The sequence below is a fragment of the Lampris incognitus genome, chromosome 3 (genome assembly GCF_029633865.1).
Source record: "Lampris incognitus isolate fLamInc1 chromosome 3, fLamInc1.hap2, whole genome shotgun sequence".
NCBI classification, from domain to species: domain Eukaryota; kingdom Metazoa; phylum Chordata; class Actinopteri; order Lampriformes; family Lampridae; genus Lampris; species Lampris incognitus.
In genome coordinates, this window is record NC_079213.1 from 86,889,304 (window position 1) to 86,909,681 (window position 20,378).

At 46.1% G+C, this 20,378-nt stretch overlaps 1 protein-coding gene across 1 annotated transcript in view; it reads left to right on the forward strand.

Moving 5' to 3' along the window:
• The first annotated feature begins 242 nt into the window (after positions 1-242).
• Positions 243-20,378, forward strand: part of si:ch1073-396h14.1 (disintegrin and metalloproteinase domain-containing protein 10) — an 89,542-nt gene continuing 69,406 nt past the window's right edge. The window contains exons 1-5 of the mRNA XM_056276845.1: positions 243-312; positions 1,316-1,463; positions 1,714-1,832; positions 3,027-3,182; positions 19,460-19,553. Of these exons, the coding sequence (XP_056132820.1) occupies positions 243-312; positions 1,316-1,463; positions 1,714-1,832; positions 3,027-3,182; positions 19,460-19,553 (587 nt within the window). The remainder of the gene's footprint in view (positions 313-1,315; positions 1,464-1,713; positions 1,833-3,026; positions 3,183-19,459; positions 19,554-20,378) is intronic.

Below are 20,378 nucleotides of genomic sequence, written 5' to 3' on the forward strand. Positions count from 1 at the left end.
ATCACATCTCCACACTCCGTCCCGTCACCCCAGCTAGCTTCACTCCTCTGTCGGAGGACGGCAGGTACGAGACCGAGCGAGGAAGAAGACATGAAGAAAGGAGAGAAGTGAGCAAAAGAAGAAGGAGAGGAGACAGAGAGAGAAGGAAGAAAATCAATCAATCAATCAATCAATCAAGTTGCATTTTTATATTGCTTTTCTAGCTGCAACAGCCACTCAGAAAACACACCGATGAAGAGACCATGAGGTTCCAATGCTGCTGCCCGCTGCTGCTGCTGCTGCTGCTGCTTCATTGTTATGACTGGATGACGGGTATGGGGGCTGTGGTGTGTGTGTCTTCACCTTTCTATGTGTGTGTGTGTGTGTGTGTGTGTGTGTGTGTGTGTGTGTGTGTGTGTGCGTGTGCGTGTGCGTGTGCGTGTGCGTGTGCGTGTGTGTTTGCATTTGTATGCATTAGTCCTTTCCGGCTCTTGAGTCATTCCATTGTTGGCCTCGCCTCCTCTTAGCCTGCCTGGAAGTCTTCAGATTTGCAGAGGAGGACGTGTATCAACCTGATCTCCCTGGAATGTAATGATCAACAGCAGTCCTGAGCTTTTAAGCCATGTCAACATCATATTGTGTTTTGCTAGTGGTGAAAGATAGGGTATAGCCCCATTTGCTAATGTTTTAGGTAAATTTGATCCCATTCACTTCTTATATAGAAGAAGAAAGAAGAACAGAGCCACTTTATTTTTGTCGTTGTACAAGTTACAACAAATGTGTTCTCTGCATTTAACCCATCCTATTGGTATAGGAGCAGTGGCCAGCTGCAGCACCCGGGGACCGACTCCAGTTCTGCTTTCCATTGCTTTGCTCAGGGGCACAGGCCTAACATCCTAACATTAACCCTAACATCCACCCATCCATTAATCCACTATCCAAACCGCTTATTCTGCTCTCAGGGTCACAGGATGCTGGAGCCTATCCCAGCAGTCATTGGGCGGCAGGTGGGGAGACACCCTGGACAGCCCGCCAATCCATCACAGAGCCCACACACACACACGCATATTCAGAACATCTTATAACCAACTCGGTGTAACTATGCAACAGTGGAATAGGCATCTGTTCATTATATCGCCAAAATTATAGCAACCAGTGATAAGGGAAGGCAAAGGGGGGCTTTGCTCTCCTTCACAGTCATGTAAGAGCTCATCCAGAATGTCTTGCAACCCAACTCCACTTTCATACTGCATCCTAGGATGTGTGTATTTGTTTCCTTCATCTGAGGTTGTATTATTTTTGTTTTGTAAAGTCTTTCTGTCTCCCCCATTGCCAGGTGCTGTGTGTGGCATAAGTCCTTATATAAGGCATTATGAGGGACTGTCCTATGATCGGGAGGACCTCCACAGGAGACAGCTGAGGTCCAAGAGAGAAGCACATCCACAGGACCACACACTGCAGCTCATCTTCACAGCTTTCTGCAGGTTGTCCGACTGTTTCCCAGACTGCTGCTGCAAAAGCTCCATCTGACATACAAAACATGCTGTGATCTCAGAACAGAAAACACACTTTATTCATGATTCTTTCACTGGGGTTCCAGCAATCAATGTCCCTCACGAATTAGCTTTGTTTGTAAATCCAATGACTTCACACGAGACCAGTCTATTTCACATCTGTAAGTGTTGTGTGTGTGTGTGTGTGTGTGTGTGTGTGTGTGTGTTTCTCTTGCCTTAGAAAATTTCGGCTGCGCCTGAGGCGAGATACCACGGGGTTATCGGATCATTTCACGGTGGTCGGTGAAAATGCCTCTACAGTAGCCGACCTGTCTCATCTGTACTCAGGAGAGCTAGAGGGTATTTATCACATAGATAGGTACAGTACAGCACAGCCTCCCAACGCTGGGTCTCCCTTCACTTACACTTCATATAGTTTCTAATTTCAGTCAGAGCTGCAATTGATTTAGCAACTATACGGCCATCGACCTCGATAATTCCTCCCTAGTTTGCATGTGTGAGCCCTTTAATGGCAGACAAACAACTGAAGGAAATATTTTTCAAGGAAATTCACTTTCTGTTCTTCTTGTCTGCTGCTTCTTTTTTTATTTCTTTTTTTTTATCTCCCCCCTTTTTCTCCGAATTGTACTTGGCCAATTACCCCACTCTTCTGAGCAATCCCGGTCGCTGCTCCACCCCCTCTGCTGATCCAGGGAGGGCTGCAGACTACCACATGCCTCCTCCGATACATGTGGAGTCGCCAGCCACTTCTTTTCACCTGACAGTGAGGAGTTTCACCAGGGGGATGTAGCACGTGGGAGGATCATGCTATTCAATCAATCAATCAGTCAATCAAGTTGCATTTTATATAGTGCTTTTCTAGCTGCAATGGCCACTCAAGCGCTTTACATTTCTGGTCAAATCTGAATTTCAGACACCTGTTACAACAGAGCACAAGCCGTTTTCTGTACAATCGCTACCCATTTCATATGTGTAAGGCCACCGAAATGTGATTTACAATGATTAACTTATTCACGCGTGTATTACAAAAAGATTTGACACGGGTCGTTTGAGACTATTCATTAAGCAGACCAAGTGATGGACCTTAGTCGGTATGCAGATAATGGATTGTCGACAGCAGAATGCTGTGCATTTCCCTATCCCTGAACAGGTGCCCCGAACGACCACAGGAGTTGCTACTGTATCGACCAGGACACATACCCACATCCGGCTTCCCACCCACAGACATGGCCAATTGTGTCTGTAGGGATGCCCGACCAAGCCGGAGGTAACACGGGGATTCAAACCGGAGATCCCTGTGTTGGTAGGTGACGGAATAGACCGCTACGCTACCCGGGCACCCCCTTGTCTGCTGCTTCCAATCTCTAAATGTCATCCAATATCCTATCAGTTGTTATGTCTGCCAGCCTATTTATCAATCTATCAATCTGTCTGTCTGTCTGTCTGTGGGTCAGTGTAGGTCTCTCTCTCTCTCTCTCTTTTTTATCACTCTCTCCTAGCCCTCTCACCCTGATATTTTGTCCCTCCTTGCAGGAGAACAGGATTCATCATGCCATGGCTCAGTGTTACAGGGCCAGTTTGAGGGCTCCATCCACACAGACAATGGGACATATTACGTAGAGCCAGTCGACAGATACACCAGCGGGCAGACAGATCACCACTCTATAATCTACCACGAAGATGACATGGGTAGGTGCTTCATTTCTATTACCTTTGATTAACCAAAAGAAAGTCCAAATCTACTGACTGCAGCATCAGTGCACAATGCCTTTTCAGCAATATGACAAGACGTTGTGCAATTAACACAATCACACCCAGGGCACTGCCCAATACAATTACAGGCTCAGCAGCACTGGAAATTAGAAGATCCATAGGAACACTTCAGATAGGCGATGGTGTTAGTTCAAGCGCTGTCAAGCATTCAAACCAATAGCCTTCAATTACGAGATTCTTCACTTTTGGTCCGATACATCAAAACCTGCAGCTGGCCATTGATGTGTCTCGTCAAAAGCTGTTCTCATATCTGCATTTTTGCAGAAAAAAATGTTCCAAATGATGTGTCCACATCTCATAACCTTCCTTGCACTGTGTTACCTTTACTATCTAAAGAAGATGGTGTCCAAAAGGCAAAATCCTCTGACAGAATTATTCCACTGGTTTTGATGAATGTTCTTCTTGGCATTCTGGTGAACTAATATCTCAACACAGGGGGATGGGTTTTCAATTTTCCTACTCTCTGTCGAGTATCTGCTGCCTTTGACTTTGGTTCAAACAGAGGTCGCCTGGGGTCAATGAACCGGCCTGGCCATTTACTGTTGGTCACCACGGGAGTCTATTTTGGGGGATGGGGTGGTTTCTTCTTGGGCCTCAGCCAAAGGAAATATGAATCTGACATAGGGTGACTTGTGAGGGAGGAGGAGGAGGGACTGGGGGCCACAGTAAGGAAGGTAGAAGGGAGAAAGTAGAAAAAGAGGATGTGACAAGGAAGCCTAGTCTTTTGGAATTGTACAACGGTCATGAGGTGAGAAGAGGAGAAGGCAGAGACTTGAGGAAGAGGAGATCTGCCTCTAGAGTTGGTTACCATGATGATACATTGTGAAACAGTTTGCATCTGACTTTGTTCGTCTCATGATTTGGCCAGCTGGAATTCATTGGTGAAAGCTGTTGTAACATTCAGTGTGTGTGTGTGTGTGTGTGTGTGTGTGTGTGTGTGTGTGTGTGTGTGTGTGTGTGTGTGTGTGTGTGCGCGCGCGCGTGTGTAACTGTACTGTATGGATTTATCATTGTCTGTGTGCGTCAGTGCACATGCATGAGTGTGCACACATGCATCTGTATTAGATGGTTTCCAGGAAAGTGTTGAGCTGGAACTCAACTCTGCGGGCCATGCCAAGACCCCCCTGTACTTTTTTTTCTTCCTTTCTTTATTATCTTTTTTTTCTAACTGTACTTTGGAGGAATTGCTAGTGACAACATCCTGCACTTTTATTTACCAGCCAATATATGCAGGAAACTGGGATATATTTTTGTACACGATATGTCAATAGAACAATTACTAATAGTCCTGTTAGCGCGCCAAATCTTGAAAATCAGTGCATGTGGTCCTGAACTGATGTGTTATCACTCCCTGCAGTCGGGAGTTTGAGAACAACAGAGGCTGAATAAGGACAGCCAGGCGAACTCGGTCAGTACCTCATGGAAGCAGCTGAAATAGGAGAGGCAGACCTGCAAGTTGAATTTAAACAATATCAGCGCTAGGAGTGTGTGCGATTGTGTGTGTGTGTGTGTGTGTGTGTGTGTGTGTGTGTGTGTGTGTGTGTGTGTGTGTGTGTGCGTGTCTTTGTTTGCATGCCCTGAGGTTACCCCTGATTCACATGACTTCTGCTTTTAAGTGTCACACCATGTGGTAAATGATGGCATTTCAAATGTTCCCCAGATGGTTTACCATTTAAACACACTTACTGATGCACACACAAATAACACATTCACCCACATGCACTTGACGTGTCCATATTCAAACATTCCATTACCTGTGAAAAAATTATACATTGTCTCAACATTATGACCACCTGATGACCATATGCGGCATTGAACCCCCACTACCACACCACAGGACATCAGAATCAGAGATCAGAATCAGAAGACAATATATTGGCAAAAACACTAATTGGTGATGGGATGCACAGACATGCATCAAAGTGTTTCTTGTTGTCATTAATAGAACAACTATCTTTGCTGAGACCCACTACAGCGGTGTCACCTAAAGATTTCATGAGTTTGACTGAGTGGTGGACAGAGATGCAATCACTGGTGTACAGCAAGTAAATTAGGATGGGGGAGAAGATGCACCCTGAGGTGGGCAAATACTAACTGAATGTGTCTCTCATGGGAAGGGTCCAAGCCAAACATACTATCTTCTGTCTGTCAGGAAATTGGTGACTCATTGTCAGATTGCAGATGGCATATGAAGCTGAAGGAGCTTTACCTGCAGCCACTCCGGAACTGTGTTGAAGATGAAGTTAACAAAGAGGACTATGGCGTAGACAGTGGGAGTGTCCAGATGGTCCAGTATGTAATGGAGTTCCGTGTCCTTCACTGACTGATTAGATCTGTAGGCAAATTACAAGGGGTCTAATACAAGTTGATCTATGTTGCACTTCAAAATAAAAATAAATTTTTTTTTTAAAGTGAAATAAGAAGGATTGTAAAATCTAGTCCCAAGTATCTGGACTGTTTAATCTGGATTCCTTGAGTGGCTTCTGTGAGAAAGCAGCTGGTAATTAGGGAAAGACTTTGTGACGGTGTGGAAAGACAGCTGACGGGATGGAATAGACGACCAGACATGGGCTAGTGTCCCATGGCAGCAGGCGCCCTTGCCTATATAGCAAAATGGAGCTACCCACTAATTTCTGTGAACAATCCAAGAAGCAAGACAGAACTGATGTCAACAACAGCAGGGGTTTGAGATGACTCAAATGACAGATATTTTGGCAACCGACCGTGACTACACAGAGGGTGAGAGTTAGTCATCCACATCAGCATATAAACTCCCACAGTGCTGCATCTCAGGTTGTTCTAGGTCTAAGGTCTTCCAAACAAGGAAGAAGTGCTTGAAGGAGACAATGCTTGGACCTCACATTGCCCAATGTTTCCTGAGGGAAAGAGGAGTCTGCTGAGTGAAGCTCAGAAGGTAGATAGAGTTCAAAAGTCTGCAAGAACAAACAAAATAAACAATACCACTGAAAGCAAGAAAGGAAAAAAATAAATGTATTGCCTTATCTATGAGAGAGCGCGCTTGTAATTAGCAGTCCACAGTATGACAGTTAATATCAATATACAGGGGGATGGGTACTTTGAACAAGATAATGCTCACTGTCATAGTACAATAATTGTCCTGGAATGGTTCAAGAAACATTCAGGTGAAATGACATTAATGACCTGGCCACCACAATACTGCAACGAATTCAAGGAGCAGTCCGGGAGACCGTCGCCACAGCCGGGACGCGAACCCGTGTTTCCCACTACGCAAGCGACAACGTTAACCAGTCGACTAAAGGGTCCGACCCGTTAGTCAAAAACCAACGTGTCTACTTATCCGTGCACGTTACACTACCCCCGCGCTTCAACATATCAGCCCCCTCACGCCTCTGGGCGCATGCGCTTCCGATGACCTCACGGTCTCACCATCCCACTTCTGACACCAATGTAGCGAATTCGGGGGGGCAACCACAGGAACTGCCGCGGCCGAGACGGGAACCCGTATCGCCCGCACCGCAGGATACATCGCTAACCTTTAGTCGACTGGTTAACGTTGTCGCTTGCGGAGTGGGAGACACGGGTTCGCGTGCCGGCTGTGACGACGGTCTACCGCACTCAGGGGTGGGCACGGGTCTCGCCCTTCCTAAGGCCGCGCTGCGCTGCTCCCATCTGGCAGACAGAGCAGACCTCTGATCTCCTTTTCGAGAGCAGCGATTTCCAGACGCTTACCCGCCGACTTTCGGTTACGCCCTTCGGCCAATGTTTGTGGTCTAAAGAAGTCCATCCCACTTCTGCCACCAATGTGACGTGGTTAAATAATGGACTTATTAGCCAACTTTTCGGAGTTAACAAGCACGCTTTTAATGACAGCAAGTCAAGCAAGTCAATACAGACACACGTTTGTATTGGTCATAGCTAAAGCCGTTTATTGGCCACCGAAGCGAGCCTATCGATTTGCCTACTCTTTACCCTCATGGTGGGAAATAGCATGTTGTCTAATACAACTTCTCTCATAACGTCCCCATTACCTTCTGTAACCAGGTTAAAATTAATGTTTTTATTTTATTTTGTTTGAGTATGAAATATCACCAAATCCTGTCTGTGTGCTGTTATTTGTGTTTACTACATTTTATTTTATGTCATTATTTACTTTTATGTATGTTTTACAACGACCGTCATATACGTGTACTGTCGCTTTAAGAGAGAGGTCTTGTGGGTACACGGAAGAGGGAACGCGGGAGAGGCCATTTTTGTTTTGTGGGAGGAGTCTCAAACAGCAATCGAGCCGAGCCACACGTGTTTCTTACCGTAGGACAGTTTTGCTGGTTGAGGAGAACGTAACCTTGAGTATCCCTGTAAGAAGATACTGCAAGCTGTGGGATAAAATACTTGTTTATCCTTTCTTACATCGGAGTCCCGTGGACGGTTTCTCCTTCTAACGCACACGAGTGAAGTCCGGGCAGTGGTTGAACTTCGACCCCCACGTCCGTAAGAAACACCGCTCCCGCTGGAGGACTGGACGTTTGTCGAAGGGTTTGAAACCAAAATAAATGGCATGTTGGATACTGGCTCTATGTCATGCAGTATCAGTGAAAATGCAGTAGAGAAGCTCCGCTCTGGGGGTGTTTTACCTGAGAAGCAGCAGCCTGAAGAGAACATTGTCTTGATTGGCTGTGGTGGTCTGGAGACTAGGCCTGATGGTTTTTATGACCTCAACATGCAGCTTTATGGTGTTTCCTTTGTCATACCCACTCTGGTCGTGCCCGGTCAGCATGATGATCTGATAGTCGGCACAAACGTCATTAAACATGTGGCCCATGTACTCAAGAGTGGTACTGAGTACTGGGACATCACGTCCAGACAGGAACATCCGTCTAGTCCTGACGTTGAACAGTTCTTGTCCATGTTCACGAATGTAGAGCGCTGGAGGGGTGGTGCTGTCCCTGAGAAGATAGGTACTGTTAAGCTCACCCAGGCCGTGACACTCTTACCGAGGCACGAGCACTTAGTCTGGGGCAGACTTCCTGCTAAGGTGCCTATGTCAGCTGGAAGCACTGTTGTTGTGGAGCCGACAGGCTCCAAGGCCATGCCACGAGGTGTCCTCGTAGGTCGACTTGTCACACCGCTCTGGGGTGATAGGTGGGTACCCATGACTGTTGTCAATCCATCTGACAAAGCCATCACGCTGAAAAGGAACTGCAAGTTGGCTGATGTGTTTCCATGCTTGGCGATTGAGGACTTTAATGTTTTCCAGGGACTGCAATCAGTTGCGGGGAGGCATGAGTCCAACGCCACAGGTAGAGCCTGTCCCCCTGTTCAGCCGGCTAGGAGTTTGTCAGAGCTCGGACTCAGTGACATTGACCGCAGCTCCTGTCAGGTTAGTGAGGCATGCAAGTCCCAGCTCACTCAACTGCTCACCGAGTACCATGACATCTTCTCCAGGGACTCTCTGGACTGTGGCGAGGTCACAGGATACACACATCGCATCCATCTAGTGGATGAGCGCCCCTTTCGCTTGCCCTACAGGAGGGTTCCCCCAGCCCACTATCAGAAGTTGAGACAGGTTCTCACTGATATGGAGGAGAAAGGGATTATCCGGAAGTCCTCGAGCGCATATGCTTCACCGCTGGTTATGGTGTGGAAGAAGGATGGCGGGCTTCGGATCTGCACTGATTTCAGATGGCTGAGTGCTCGGACCTTGAAAGACGCTCATCCCTTACCACACCAGTCAGACTGCCTTGCCGCGCTGGGTGGTAACTGCCTCTTTAGTACGATGGACCTCACCTCTGGCTTCTTCAACATCCCAATGCATGAAGATGACAAGAAATACACTGCTTTCACGACTCCCCTTGGGCTGCATGAATACAATCGCATGCCACAGGGCCTTTGTAATAGCCCTGCAGCCTTCATGAGAATGATGATTGGGATCTTTGGGGATCTGAACTTCACGAAGCTTTTGTGCTATCTTGATGATCTTCTTGTCTTCGCGCCGTCAGAGGTTGAGGCTCTGTCGAGGCTCCGCACTGTGTTTCAGAGGTTGAGGGAGAACAACTTGAAACTGGCTCCGAAAAAGTGTCATCTGCTGCAGAAGCGGGTGCGGTTTTTGGGCCACGTGGTTGATGGCGGAGGTGTGTCTGTCGATCCCTCCAAAGTAGAGGTAATCTCCAACATGACAGTGCAGGATCTCATGGAAGGTGATGGGTGCACGCCTTCTGTTCGTAGGATCAAATCTTTCCTTGGTATGGTATTTTACTACCAGCATTTCCTCCCGAACTGCTCCTCCGTGGCTAAGCCCCTGTTCGCCCTTACAGCTGGACAAAAGAGGAGGGGGAGGTCGGCTAAGGATAAGAAGCCCCATGGCAGCTTCTGTAAGCTTACCTCCGCAGACTGGACGGTGGTATGTGGGGAAGCATTTGATCTGTTGAAGACGATGTTACTGGAGTGTGTGGTGCTTGCCCATCCAGACTTTGAGGTGCCTTTCATTTTGTCGGTCGATGCGTCTTTGGACGGACTCGACGCGGTGCTGTCTCAAGTGCCCCGAGGAGAGTCCAAGGCCAGACCTGTTGGTTTTGCAAGCAAGTCCCTCAGTGCCTCACAGCGGAAGTATCCAGCTCATAGACTGGAGTTCATGGCGCTGAAGTGGAGTGTTTGTGAAAAGTTCAGCCACTGGCTGAAGGGTCAAAGCTTCACCGTTTGGACAGATAATAATCCGCTGACTTATCTCCTAACGAAGCCGAAGCTTGACGCGTGTGAGATCCGCTGGGTGTCTAAGTTGGCGTCTTACACTTTCGATCTCAAACACCTGCCAGGGAAGAAAAACGTGGTGGCGGATGCCTTGAGTCGCGACCCTTTTTCCAAGCCCGTCAGTCAGAGGCTACTTAGGGAGCCCTACCCGGCCCTTGTTCAGGAAGCCGACGGGGTTGAGGTGGACTCTGTGCAGGATGTTTTCAGACTCAGTTGCCAGTCCCAAACAGTGAGTAGTGCGCGATCTGGGTTTGCTTGTGATGCAGCTGAGGTCAGGGCTTTTTGTCAAGCCAAATGTGACTGGCCTGATGCATCAGTATTCACAGCACTCAGTTTGGTCCAGCACGTTCAGCATCTGTCGGGTGGTCAGGATACACTGCCAATGTTATCCACCGAGGAGCTCAGGTTGAGTCAGGAGCAGGACCCCTGCATCTCCAAGGTGTTGCCCTTTGTCGCTGTTCGGAAGCGGCCATCGAGACGTGAGAGGCATGGTGCTGACCAGAAGGTCCTCAGGCTGCTGAAACAGTGGGAGAATTTGGAAGTCAATGATGGTGTCTTGTACAGGGTGACAAAGGACCCAGTGTCCAAGCAGAGGAGGTCTCAGTATGTTTTACCTCTGAGTCTGAAAGACAAGGCACTGTCTGGCATCCACGATCACGCTGGTCATCAGGGCCAGGACCGTACTCTCTCTCTTGCAAGGCAGCGTTTTTATTGGCCTGACATGGAGAGGGATATCAGAGCATATGTCAGATGCTGTCGGAGATGTGTGTTTGGGGAGACCCCAGAGCCAGCTGCTTGCGCGCCCCTTCCGCACCGATGCAGCTTGTGTGTATGGATTTCTGGTCCGCTGAGGACAGTAAGCAGCGGTCAGTCGATGTCTTAGTGGTTACTGACCACTTCACTAAGCTTGCTCACGCGTTCCCCTGCACCAATCAGACAGCGAAGCAGGTCGCCAAGAAACTCTGGGATCATGTATTCTGTGTTTACGGGTTTCCAGAGAGAATACATTCTGACCAGGGCACAAACTTTGAGAACAACCTGATTGCAGAGCTTCTCAAGTTGGCGGGTGTAGCGAAGTCCCACACGATGGCCTACCATCCTATGGGTAATGGCGGGACAGAGCGTTTTAATCGCACGATGGGGAATATGCTCCGTTCCCTTCTGCTTCAGCAGAAGCAACAGTGGCCTCAGCAGATCCATTCTCTCATGCTCGCGTACAATGCCACTGTTCACGAGACCACGGGTTATGCACCTTTCTTCCTGATGTATGGGCGTGTCCCAAGACTGCCGGTGGATGTTATGTTCAGGCAGGTTTTGCATGATCCTCACGTTGTTGACTATGACTCTTATGCTCAGTCTCTGCTTTCCTGTCTAAGGAGTGCAATGGAGATCGCTCAGAAGCACTCCACGGCTGAGCAGCAGCATCAGGCGCGACAGTACAACAGACACGCCAAGGGCACTGTCCTGTCTGTCGGGGATCGTGTTTTGGTTGCGAACCAGAGTGAGCGAGGGAAGAGAAAGTTGGCTGACAAATGGGAGAACGGAGTGTACACGGTTGTCGGTGTCAACCCCAATATCCACGTCTACAAGATTCAGGATGCAGAGGGGCACACCAGAGTGGTGAACAGGAACCGTTTGTTGGAGGTCAACTTCTTGCCCCTACCTGAGTTAGATCAGGGTGAGGAGTCCAGTACAACCAGTCAGTTGCTTGACTGCGCAGAGTCCGATGAGGAGGACAGTGCAGATGGCCTGACGGTCTCAGGGGATGCAGTGGGGCTAGCAGTCTCATCACTTGGAGACTCGCCTAGATCTGAGCGGGCAGAAGCGGAAGAGTTCATTCCGTCTAGTCTGGTAGTCAGTCCTGTGGGGGCCACTGCTCAGACTCCACCCAACACACACGCACCACACAACACACATGCACCACACATAGAGGCATCACACTCACTCGATGTTGGTGTTATATCTCACACTGATTCGCACACAGAAGCACCACACTCACTCGATACAGATGTTGCAGCTCGCACTGTCTCACGCACACAAGTAGAGAGCGATAGATCCGATTACATCGGAGTCCCGTGGACGGTTTCTCCTTCTAACGCACACGAGTGAAGTCCGGGCAGTGGTTGAACTTCGACCCCCATGTCCGTAAGAAACACCGCTCCCGCTGGAGGACTGGACGTTTGTCGAAGGGTTTGAAACCAAAATAAATGGCAAGGTGGGCCAAATAGAGTCCTGTGTGTCCCCCCCTCCTTCCTTGATCATGATGATGATGATGATGATGATGAGAGACTGAGGGCCCCCCACAACACCTGGGGCCCCACCCAACTAGAACACAACGCAGAGCTAATGATGAGAGTGACGGGCATGCAGCAGGCTGACCAGCATAGAACAGCATAGGACTGCCCCCGTTACACTTCCACCACATCAACGCTATCTGTAACAGATACGTCCGTTTTTAACATGTTCAATATCCCACAACATAACCAAAACACCGACACCTCAGTTGCATTGTGGGTAATATGCGAATGAACCCGGAGCAGAAACACTCTAGTAGAATTCGCCACAATACTTAAATATCAATCCAATGGAACATCTATGGAATGAACTTGAATGCAGCATCCATAAAAAGGAGCATCCACCCATCAGCCTTAGGTAGTTGCACAAAATACTGATGTCTGCATGGTCAGCTTTAACACCGAGATGCTGTAGGACCCTTGTTGACTTGCTGCCACAATGTGTGGCAGCTTAAACCAGGGCCAAAGGTGATCCAGCACAATACTTAAAAGGAATTTCTTTTTTTCTGGTCAGTCAAGTTAAGACTCATCAAATGTGTGTATAGCACATAGTCCTAGATAGCCGAACACCCTCTAAGACTCTCATGCTGTAGCAAGAGTATGTCTAAAGGATCTCTCAAGCCCTCACTTCTTTTAAATACTTCCTACCAATTCACAGCATACTTTCTTTGGAGGATTTCATAAAATGCTAATCAGGAATTCCCCCGACCTCTACAGGCTAAACTTTAGTTCTCACATCAAACCCTGTTTTCAGTTAACCTTTTACTGTCATACTAGACACAGAAACTCAGTTGATCGACTATTACGTCTGTGGTTTGTGCCACGAGTGCGTGGCACATGTTAACTACACATGACAGACATTTATTTGACCATTACTTACTCAAATTATTATTTGAGAAAGAGCAAGGAATTGCTCAACTTCTTATTTTGAACTTTGATCCAGTTCCAGTCAAAGAGAGAAAGGACTTTAGTTGTTGCAGGCCAACAGGACAATCCCAAGTTTAGATCAAATCATTAGCTGTCGAAGATTTTTACTTCTGATCTAATGAATAGTGAAGAAGATGTATTGCACAGACAAGGGGCAAACAGAGTGGTGGGGTCTACCTTGAATTCTTAAATTAAAGACTTACATTCTCCATGTTTGGCACTAAATCCTGTGAATCATGCCATTTCATTTATAGGCATCAAGTATCATGTAAGTACCAGAAATGTCCTATAAATGTTGCTCAGAATGGGAGATAGCTATATTATTTAGACCTGTTAACACAGAGGATTGGTGCACAGGATGCTCATAAGTTTTAAACTGATGCTTGACTTTACATAGCTTCACTTACCAAAGGTGTTGACATGTAATAAACTGGCTTACTGAGTGTTTCCTTACAGCCAGGAACATAGTCTTAAGTGAAATGTGACATTATTTTCTTTTTGTTTTAGGGAATTGTTATTTTCTTTCTTGTGCTAGATTTGAAGGTTAAAAATAAAGCCAAGAGTTGCGCGCTTTCGAGCTGCTTGGTGAATAATTCAACAACAGTGTGTGCATGCTATTCAAATGAATCCCACGAGATCCACACAAACACCTGCTTTGTTGTTTACTTGGGTGTGAGGGAGTTTGGCTGGGCAGCTCAGAGACATTTCTCTCCCTCATTTGTCTACATTAGTCCGCTCTTGCATGTAGAGCTTGCTTGCATGCAGAATAGAAGTCAGTTTCCCTGAGAGAGAAAGAGAGAGAGAGAGAGAGAGAGAGAGAGAGAGAGAGAGAGAGAGAGAGAGAGAGAGAGAGAGAGAGAGAGAGAGAGAGAGAGAGAGAGATTACATGTCTGGAAATAATTCTATCATTGGGTCAACATTTAGCTCCTCAACATCCAGTCCACTGACCCAGCCCCTACACATTCCATGTATAGCACAGAGCTACAGCTTCTGATTGGCCCAAAGTGTTTCAGCAGGGTGGCGTGATTCAATCCTGTGTGCTCTGTCTCTCTCACCATGTGGCTCATTTAATGAGTGTAGTTGAAACAGCCCCAGGATGACAAGGCTGTTTTAGATGCATTCACACACACACAAACCCCAACATCATCAAATGACATGTATCGCACATGTATATCACACAACACAAAGCCAAACACATGGGCACACACACACACACACACACACACACACACACACACACACACACACACACACACACACACACACCCACACACACACACACGCACACACACTGTTCATTACCCCTTGAGGTCATTCATTAAAAGGTAAAGTACTGCCTGCAAAAGCATGTGAAAATGATTACTATGTCACATGACTTTACTGTATATTGTAGAATCCAAGGCCAATTTTTGTTCAGGTTCATTGACCTGGAAATGGGAGTTTTCTTCAGACGGACTAATCTGAGCTAAAATCTATTGTGTTTTTGTCTTTTGCTAGACAGATACATTATTGTTCCCAATTGACAAAACATTGATTGTGCAGCGGCATTCACTATTTTTGTTGTGAAAGGCATGCCATGGTGAAATGTAACTAAGAAGAAGTTCACATGGTTTATGAAGTTTTTTAAACGATCATATTTAATAATTGTTTCTTTTCTGTCAAGTGAGAGATTCAGGGTGGAGGGAAATGTTCTTCGATCAGCTCTATGACAATACAAGTGCATGCAATGACACATGCCATGGGTAAATAGACAATTTATTTCGCGTTTTTTTTGTTTGTTTGTTTTTTTATCGTTGTGCCTGCCAAGAATGTAGTTAAAGACTTGATATTCTCAAATATTCAACCATATATTTGCTTATTCAATTTATGGCATAGATCCCCATTTAAAATAGAAACCAAGTTTGATGTACATGTTTCCCACAAACCCAATGTACTCTGTTTCAATATGAGGACGTCTGCAGCCCAGGTCTTTATGGAGCACTGAGGAACAGCCAGAGGAAAATGTGGTCCAGATTATACATACAAGAAATGCCTCCTTTGACTGCAGTTGCACCATATTCTTTATAAAATGAAATGGCAAGCTGTCCTTAAGGGGTTGCAAATCACACATGGTGGTGCTGTTTCAGATAAACTGCACCAATGTTTAGAACAGGATTGCCCACACGATGTCCTGTGGCTCCCATTCAGACTCAGCGTGCTGATTTCCAAATGAGGGTGGCTTCTTAGAAAGTGTGTGAGAATCTGGGTGCTGCTTGGCCCTGGCCTCCCATAGCATCTGTGTGTCATAGTTATTTGACCATTTACTGTATAACATATATCTGCTGTTGCACCTGTAGCTGTAGGGTTCTTGAGATATGAAATGAAAATGTAAACCTCTAAATCTGAGACTGACAGATCTGTCTCAATAGTCAAAGTGTAAAGTAATGGATGAAATCCTGTATATCTTATATTGTGTTTGCTGTGTTTGTCTGTGTCTGTCTTGTACTGTTTGGTGAAGCCACAGCCCTCTTTTCATTTTTAACATGTGCCTGCACATTGTTTTTAATGACAATAAAAATTGAATTGAATTGAATTGAATATAAAATCCTTGTTTTGGTCTGTGTGGCAATATGCTGCCAGTACCTGGGTTCCCCGGCACAGAGACATGGACACAGATGGTAAATGAGGACACAACAGCCCATTTATTAAAACAATGAGTTAAAAACATGTGAAGTAGACTAAAAATAATCGTTCCTTAAAACTCTCTTGGGGTGTGGAACCAATTTTTCTGTCCTGAGTTCATTACATCAACTCAAGACAGCTGGCCCCCAACCCACTCTGCCACATTCTTCCACCCTCCTGCCTACTCCCACACTACAGGGAGAGAGGGCTTTCCTGCTCCTCCTCTCCCTCAGGGTGAATCCAGGGCACCGGCTCCGGTAGGTCTGGTAGCTAGCTGTCTGGACTCTTGACACAGGGTTTCCATACCTCACTTGGCTAGCCAGCATGTCCCCAGCGCAAAACCACTGGTCCACTGATGGAGGAGTCTTCTTTGACCCTCCACTCCTCCCTACCAGGAAGGTCCAGCTCCCCGCCATTCATGCTTGTAGACCAGGAGAGGCGGTCACATCCTCTGTCATAGGGCCGCTGGACTACATGCAGGGCTTGCCACTGGGCAAGACACTGACACTCTTGGTGGGCACGGGGAGAGCTGGCCAGGCTGTTGTCATTCGTTAACTGGTTGGCACCACCATCACTGCCGCCGGCCTGTGTGCACTGAGGTCTTCTCATCCCTTAATGCCACGGGCCGAGCCAACGGTTTTCTTCTCGGCGTGCCTTCCAGTTGCCAGGTCCGTGTTCCCATGCTGGGGTACCAGTACAGACCACCACTGTGGCAATAGGCTGCCACTACCTGGGTTCCCTGGCACAGAGACACAGACACAGATTGTAAATGAGGGCACAACAGCCTGTTTATTAGAACAATGATTAAAAACACCAGAGTTAACACCATGTGAAAAAGCCTAAAAAAAAAAATTCATTAAACGTCTCTTCTCTGGCGTCTTCATTTGGGGTGTGGACCCAATCTATCTGTCCTGAATTAGTAAGACCAACTCAGGAGCGCTGGTCCACAGCCCACCATGCCACAGTCTGATTTACTAATACCTGTCATGAAACCAGTAAAGACAAACCAGTTCAGTTTGAAACAGTTGCTGGCACCTTTCCCACTGCCAGCAAAAAAAACCCAAAACAAACAACAAAAAAAACAAAAACAAAACAAAAACAAAGATGAACCCAGGCTTTAGCTGCTTATGTTGTAGAATATGTTGATAAAAGTCTTATTCATACAAGCTTGGTCTGACAAATATGTTGTTAGACACAACATCTCCCCCTCTTCTTTATAGTTGCAGCCACGAGTTTTGCTGCTATGGGGAAGATGAACAACATTTTGCACTGCATCAAAATTTCTGGAAAAGTCCTACCCAACACTAACCATTACAATAGGCCACAACAAAAGCGTTCATGATTTGGATAGTCAAGAATTTGCTATTTCCTTAAACATACCAGTGGTAGAAATGGCTTGCAGATCTTCAGAGTTGTACTGTTGCTCTAGACATTAAAACATGATCAGACAAAAGGTTTTAGACCTGGATCAATATTCCAGCTTTTAAAGGGTTTTATGACTTTGGGCTCAGAATGTTTGTTTTTGTCTCGGACAGGTTTCCTTGGATCCAATATCCAAATGTAGAGAAAAGCTGTTGGTTGATAAGTGCAGGCATTGATATGGCGAAATCGAAGATGTTTGGGTTGACTTCATCGCCTCTGACAATGAGAACAATCTTAACACAGAAGATAACGTCGACACTGTCACCAAAATTCCCAAAGGGTCTACTAAATCACTTGTGAAAACAATTTAGTGCCCGGATCCTCTTTATCAGTGGGGTTATAAAGTAATAATTCATGAGAAAACTACTGCTGTCACAAGACTGTTCTTTTGGAGATTTTCCATGTCTACCTGACTTTGCCATCTTGATCAGCAGATACCAAAGCTTCAAATTACAGCTCAAATTTCTCAGAAATTAAAACTTTACTCATCCCTTAATGAAATCCTCCTTATGGGTTATGTATGTGTTACACAAACAGAATTATTTTCCCATTAAACTGGAAATTTAGCTGCCAATTTTTTTTCAGGACTTTAAGCAAGCACTGAGCACAAACAACACAAACACACCCTTTCCAACACAAACAAGTGAGTAAATGTTCAGTATCCAGCCTGCAGCCATGGCCCAAATTACCGCTGTTATTAGAGTGACTGAAAGTCACTGATGGGAACATACTGCCTTTGTATCTGTGTGTGGTGTCACGTGTGAGTTGTATGTTTGTTGCATTGATGTATTAACTGTAAAATATATGAGCCAAAACATGATGACCACTCACAGGTGAACTGAATAATGTCGATCATCTCCAAACAAGGGCACATGTCAAGGTTTGGGTAGATTAGATAGTAAGTGAACAATCAGTTCTCATATTCAACATGTTGGATGCAGGAGAAATGGGCAGGAGTAAAGACCCGAGCATCTTTGACAAGGGCCAAATTGTAATGGCCAGATGAGTCAGAGCATCTCTGAAATGGCAACATTTGTGGGGTGCTCCTGGTCAGCAGTGGTGAGTACCTAGTGACAGTGGTTCGAGGAGGGACAAACCACAAACCTGCAACATCGGTGTTAAGCAGCCAAGGCTCATCGATGCACGAAGGCAATGACGGCTATCCCGTCTGGTCCGAACTGACAGAAGGTCTACTGTGACACAAGTCACAGAAAATTTTAATGATGGTTACGGGAGGAATGTGTCACAACACACAGTGCATCACACCCTGCTGTTTATGGGGCTGCATAGCCGCAGAACAGTCAGAGTGCCCATGATGGCCCCTGTCCACTGTCTAAAGTGCCTACAATGGACATGTGAGTGTCGGAACTGGACCTTGGAGCAGTGGAAGAAGGCCACTCCACAGAACACGTTTCCACTGCTCCAGAGTCCAGTGGCAGCGTGCTTTACACCACTCCGTCCGACGCTTGGCATTGTGCTTGATGATATAAGGCTTGCATGCAGCTGCTCAGACATGGAAACCCATTCGATGAAGCTCCCGGTCCCGGCCCACAGTGTTTGTGCTAATGCTAATGCCAGAGGAAGTTTGGAACTCTGTAGTTATTGAGTCAACAGAGCATTGGTGACTTTAACGCACTATGCACCTCAGCACTCATTGACCCCGCTGTGTGACTTTACGTGGTCTGCCACTTTGTGGCTGAGCTGCTGTTGTTCCTGAATGCTTCCACTTTTCAATAATACCACTTATATACATATGTGTGTGTGTGTGTGTGTGTGTGTGTGTGTGTGTGTGTGTGTGTGTGTGTGTGTGTGTGTGTGTATATGAGAGCTAACCTTACACGATGTTGCTTCCACATGTCCCACGAGAACATAAGGGTTAGTTCCACATGATTTAAGACACTCTCCACCCACATTCATTAGAATCCTTCCAAGTAAACAAGTACTCTAATCAAATTAACATTTCTTCGTACAAAATGTGTTGCTTGTGGGCAAGTGTGTACATCTGAGTGTACACTCACTTGACTGTTTGTCCATCTGTCATTGTATCTGTGTCTCATTGAGTATTGTGAGTAAGAAAAAACAGACTAGAAGAGTATATGACTATGCATACTTCAGTGTCATCTTAAAGTGTGTTTTGAAGTGCCTGTGTTTGTTCCTCTGCAGTCCTTCCCTCTATGGAAACCAGACTTGGTAGATTCTGTGGTGAAGACCGTCTACAGCTGCTCACCCAGAATCTTTTACCCAATAAAGTAGGACAGTCCAGACATCAGCTCGCTTAACACACACGCACACACACACACACACACACACACACACACACACACACACACTGCCCTACTTTCCATTCCTGCCCCTTGCTTCTTTCTCAAAATTTCCTCCTCTGCAAAATAATGTACTGTAAATTAGATCCACAAAACCTGCCTTGCATTCAATCCTACAGTGTGCATGATTCACCCTTTACTTTTACAACTGTCCTTATTTGTCTATACTCTTTATGGGAGTTGCTTTTTAGTGTCAGTTCAGTTTATGATCCCAACTAGGGTAACATTAACAAAAACCATCAAAGCAGGGTGTTTAAGATAAAGAAGAGGCCACTTTGTGACCCATAGTAAAAAGCAATTAGTTTACAGTTTAAGAATCTCGCTGTGGGCCTGAAATGCATAAACTACTGCAGGTAATAATCCCTTGATTAGGCTGCCACAGTATGCAAGACTCAATGGAGAGCTGGTATGCCAGAGCTACATAACTATGAATCCCACATACACTTTGTCAATTGTTATTCCTTATCAAGTGGTGGCCTCAAAATACCTTTATAACAATGGGCAGACTTATGCTTAACTATTTCCAACCTGCTGATATCATTTCATTTTAACGGATGTTTTTCCAGGTGGAGATGAGACTGTGTTGTGTCAACCTCACTTGCTCTTTGCTCCACTGGGAAGTACTCTTCAGTATTGTGTTACTGACTGATGTAATGGACGATAACTTGCCCTCACCTCAATACAACGGGAAACCAAACAAAAGACATTGTGATATACGATTCATCAGATGCTCAAGGCGGGAGGGGTGTACATTGTCCAAA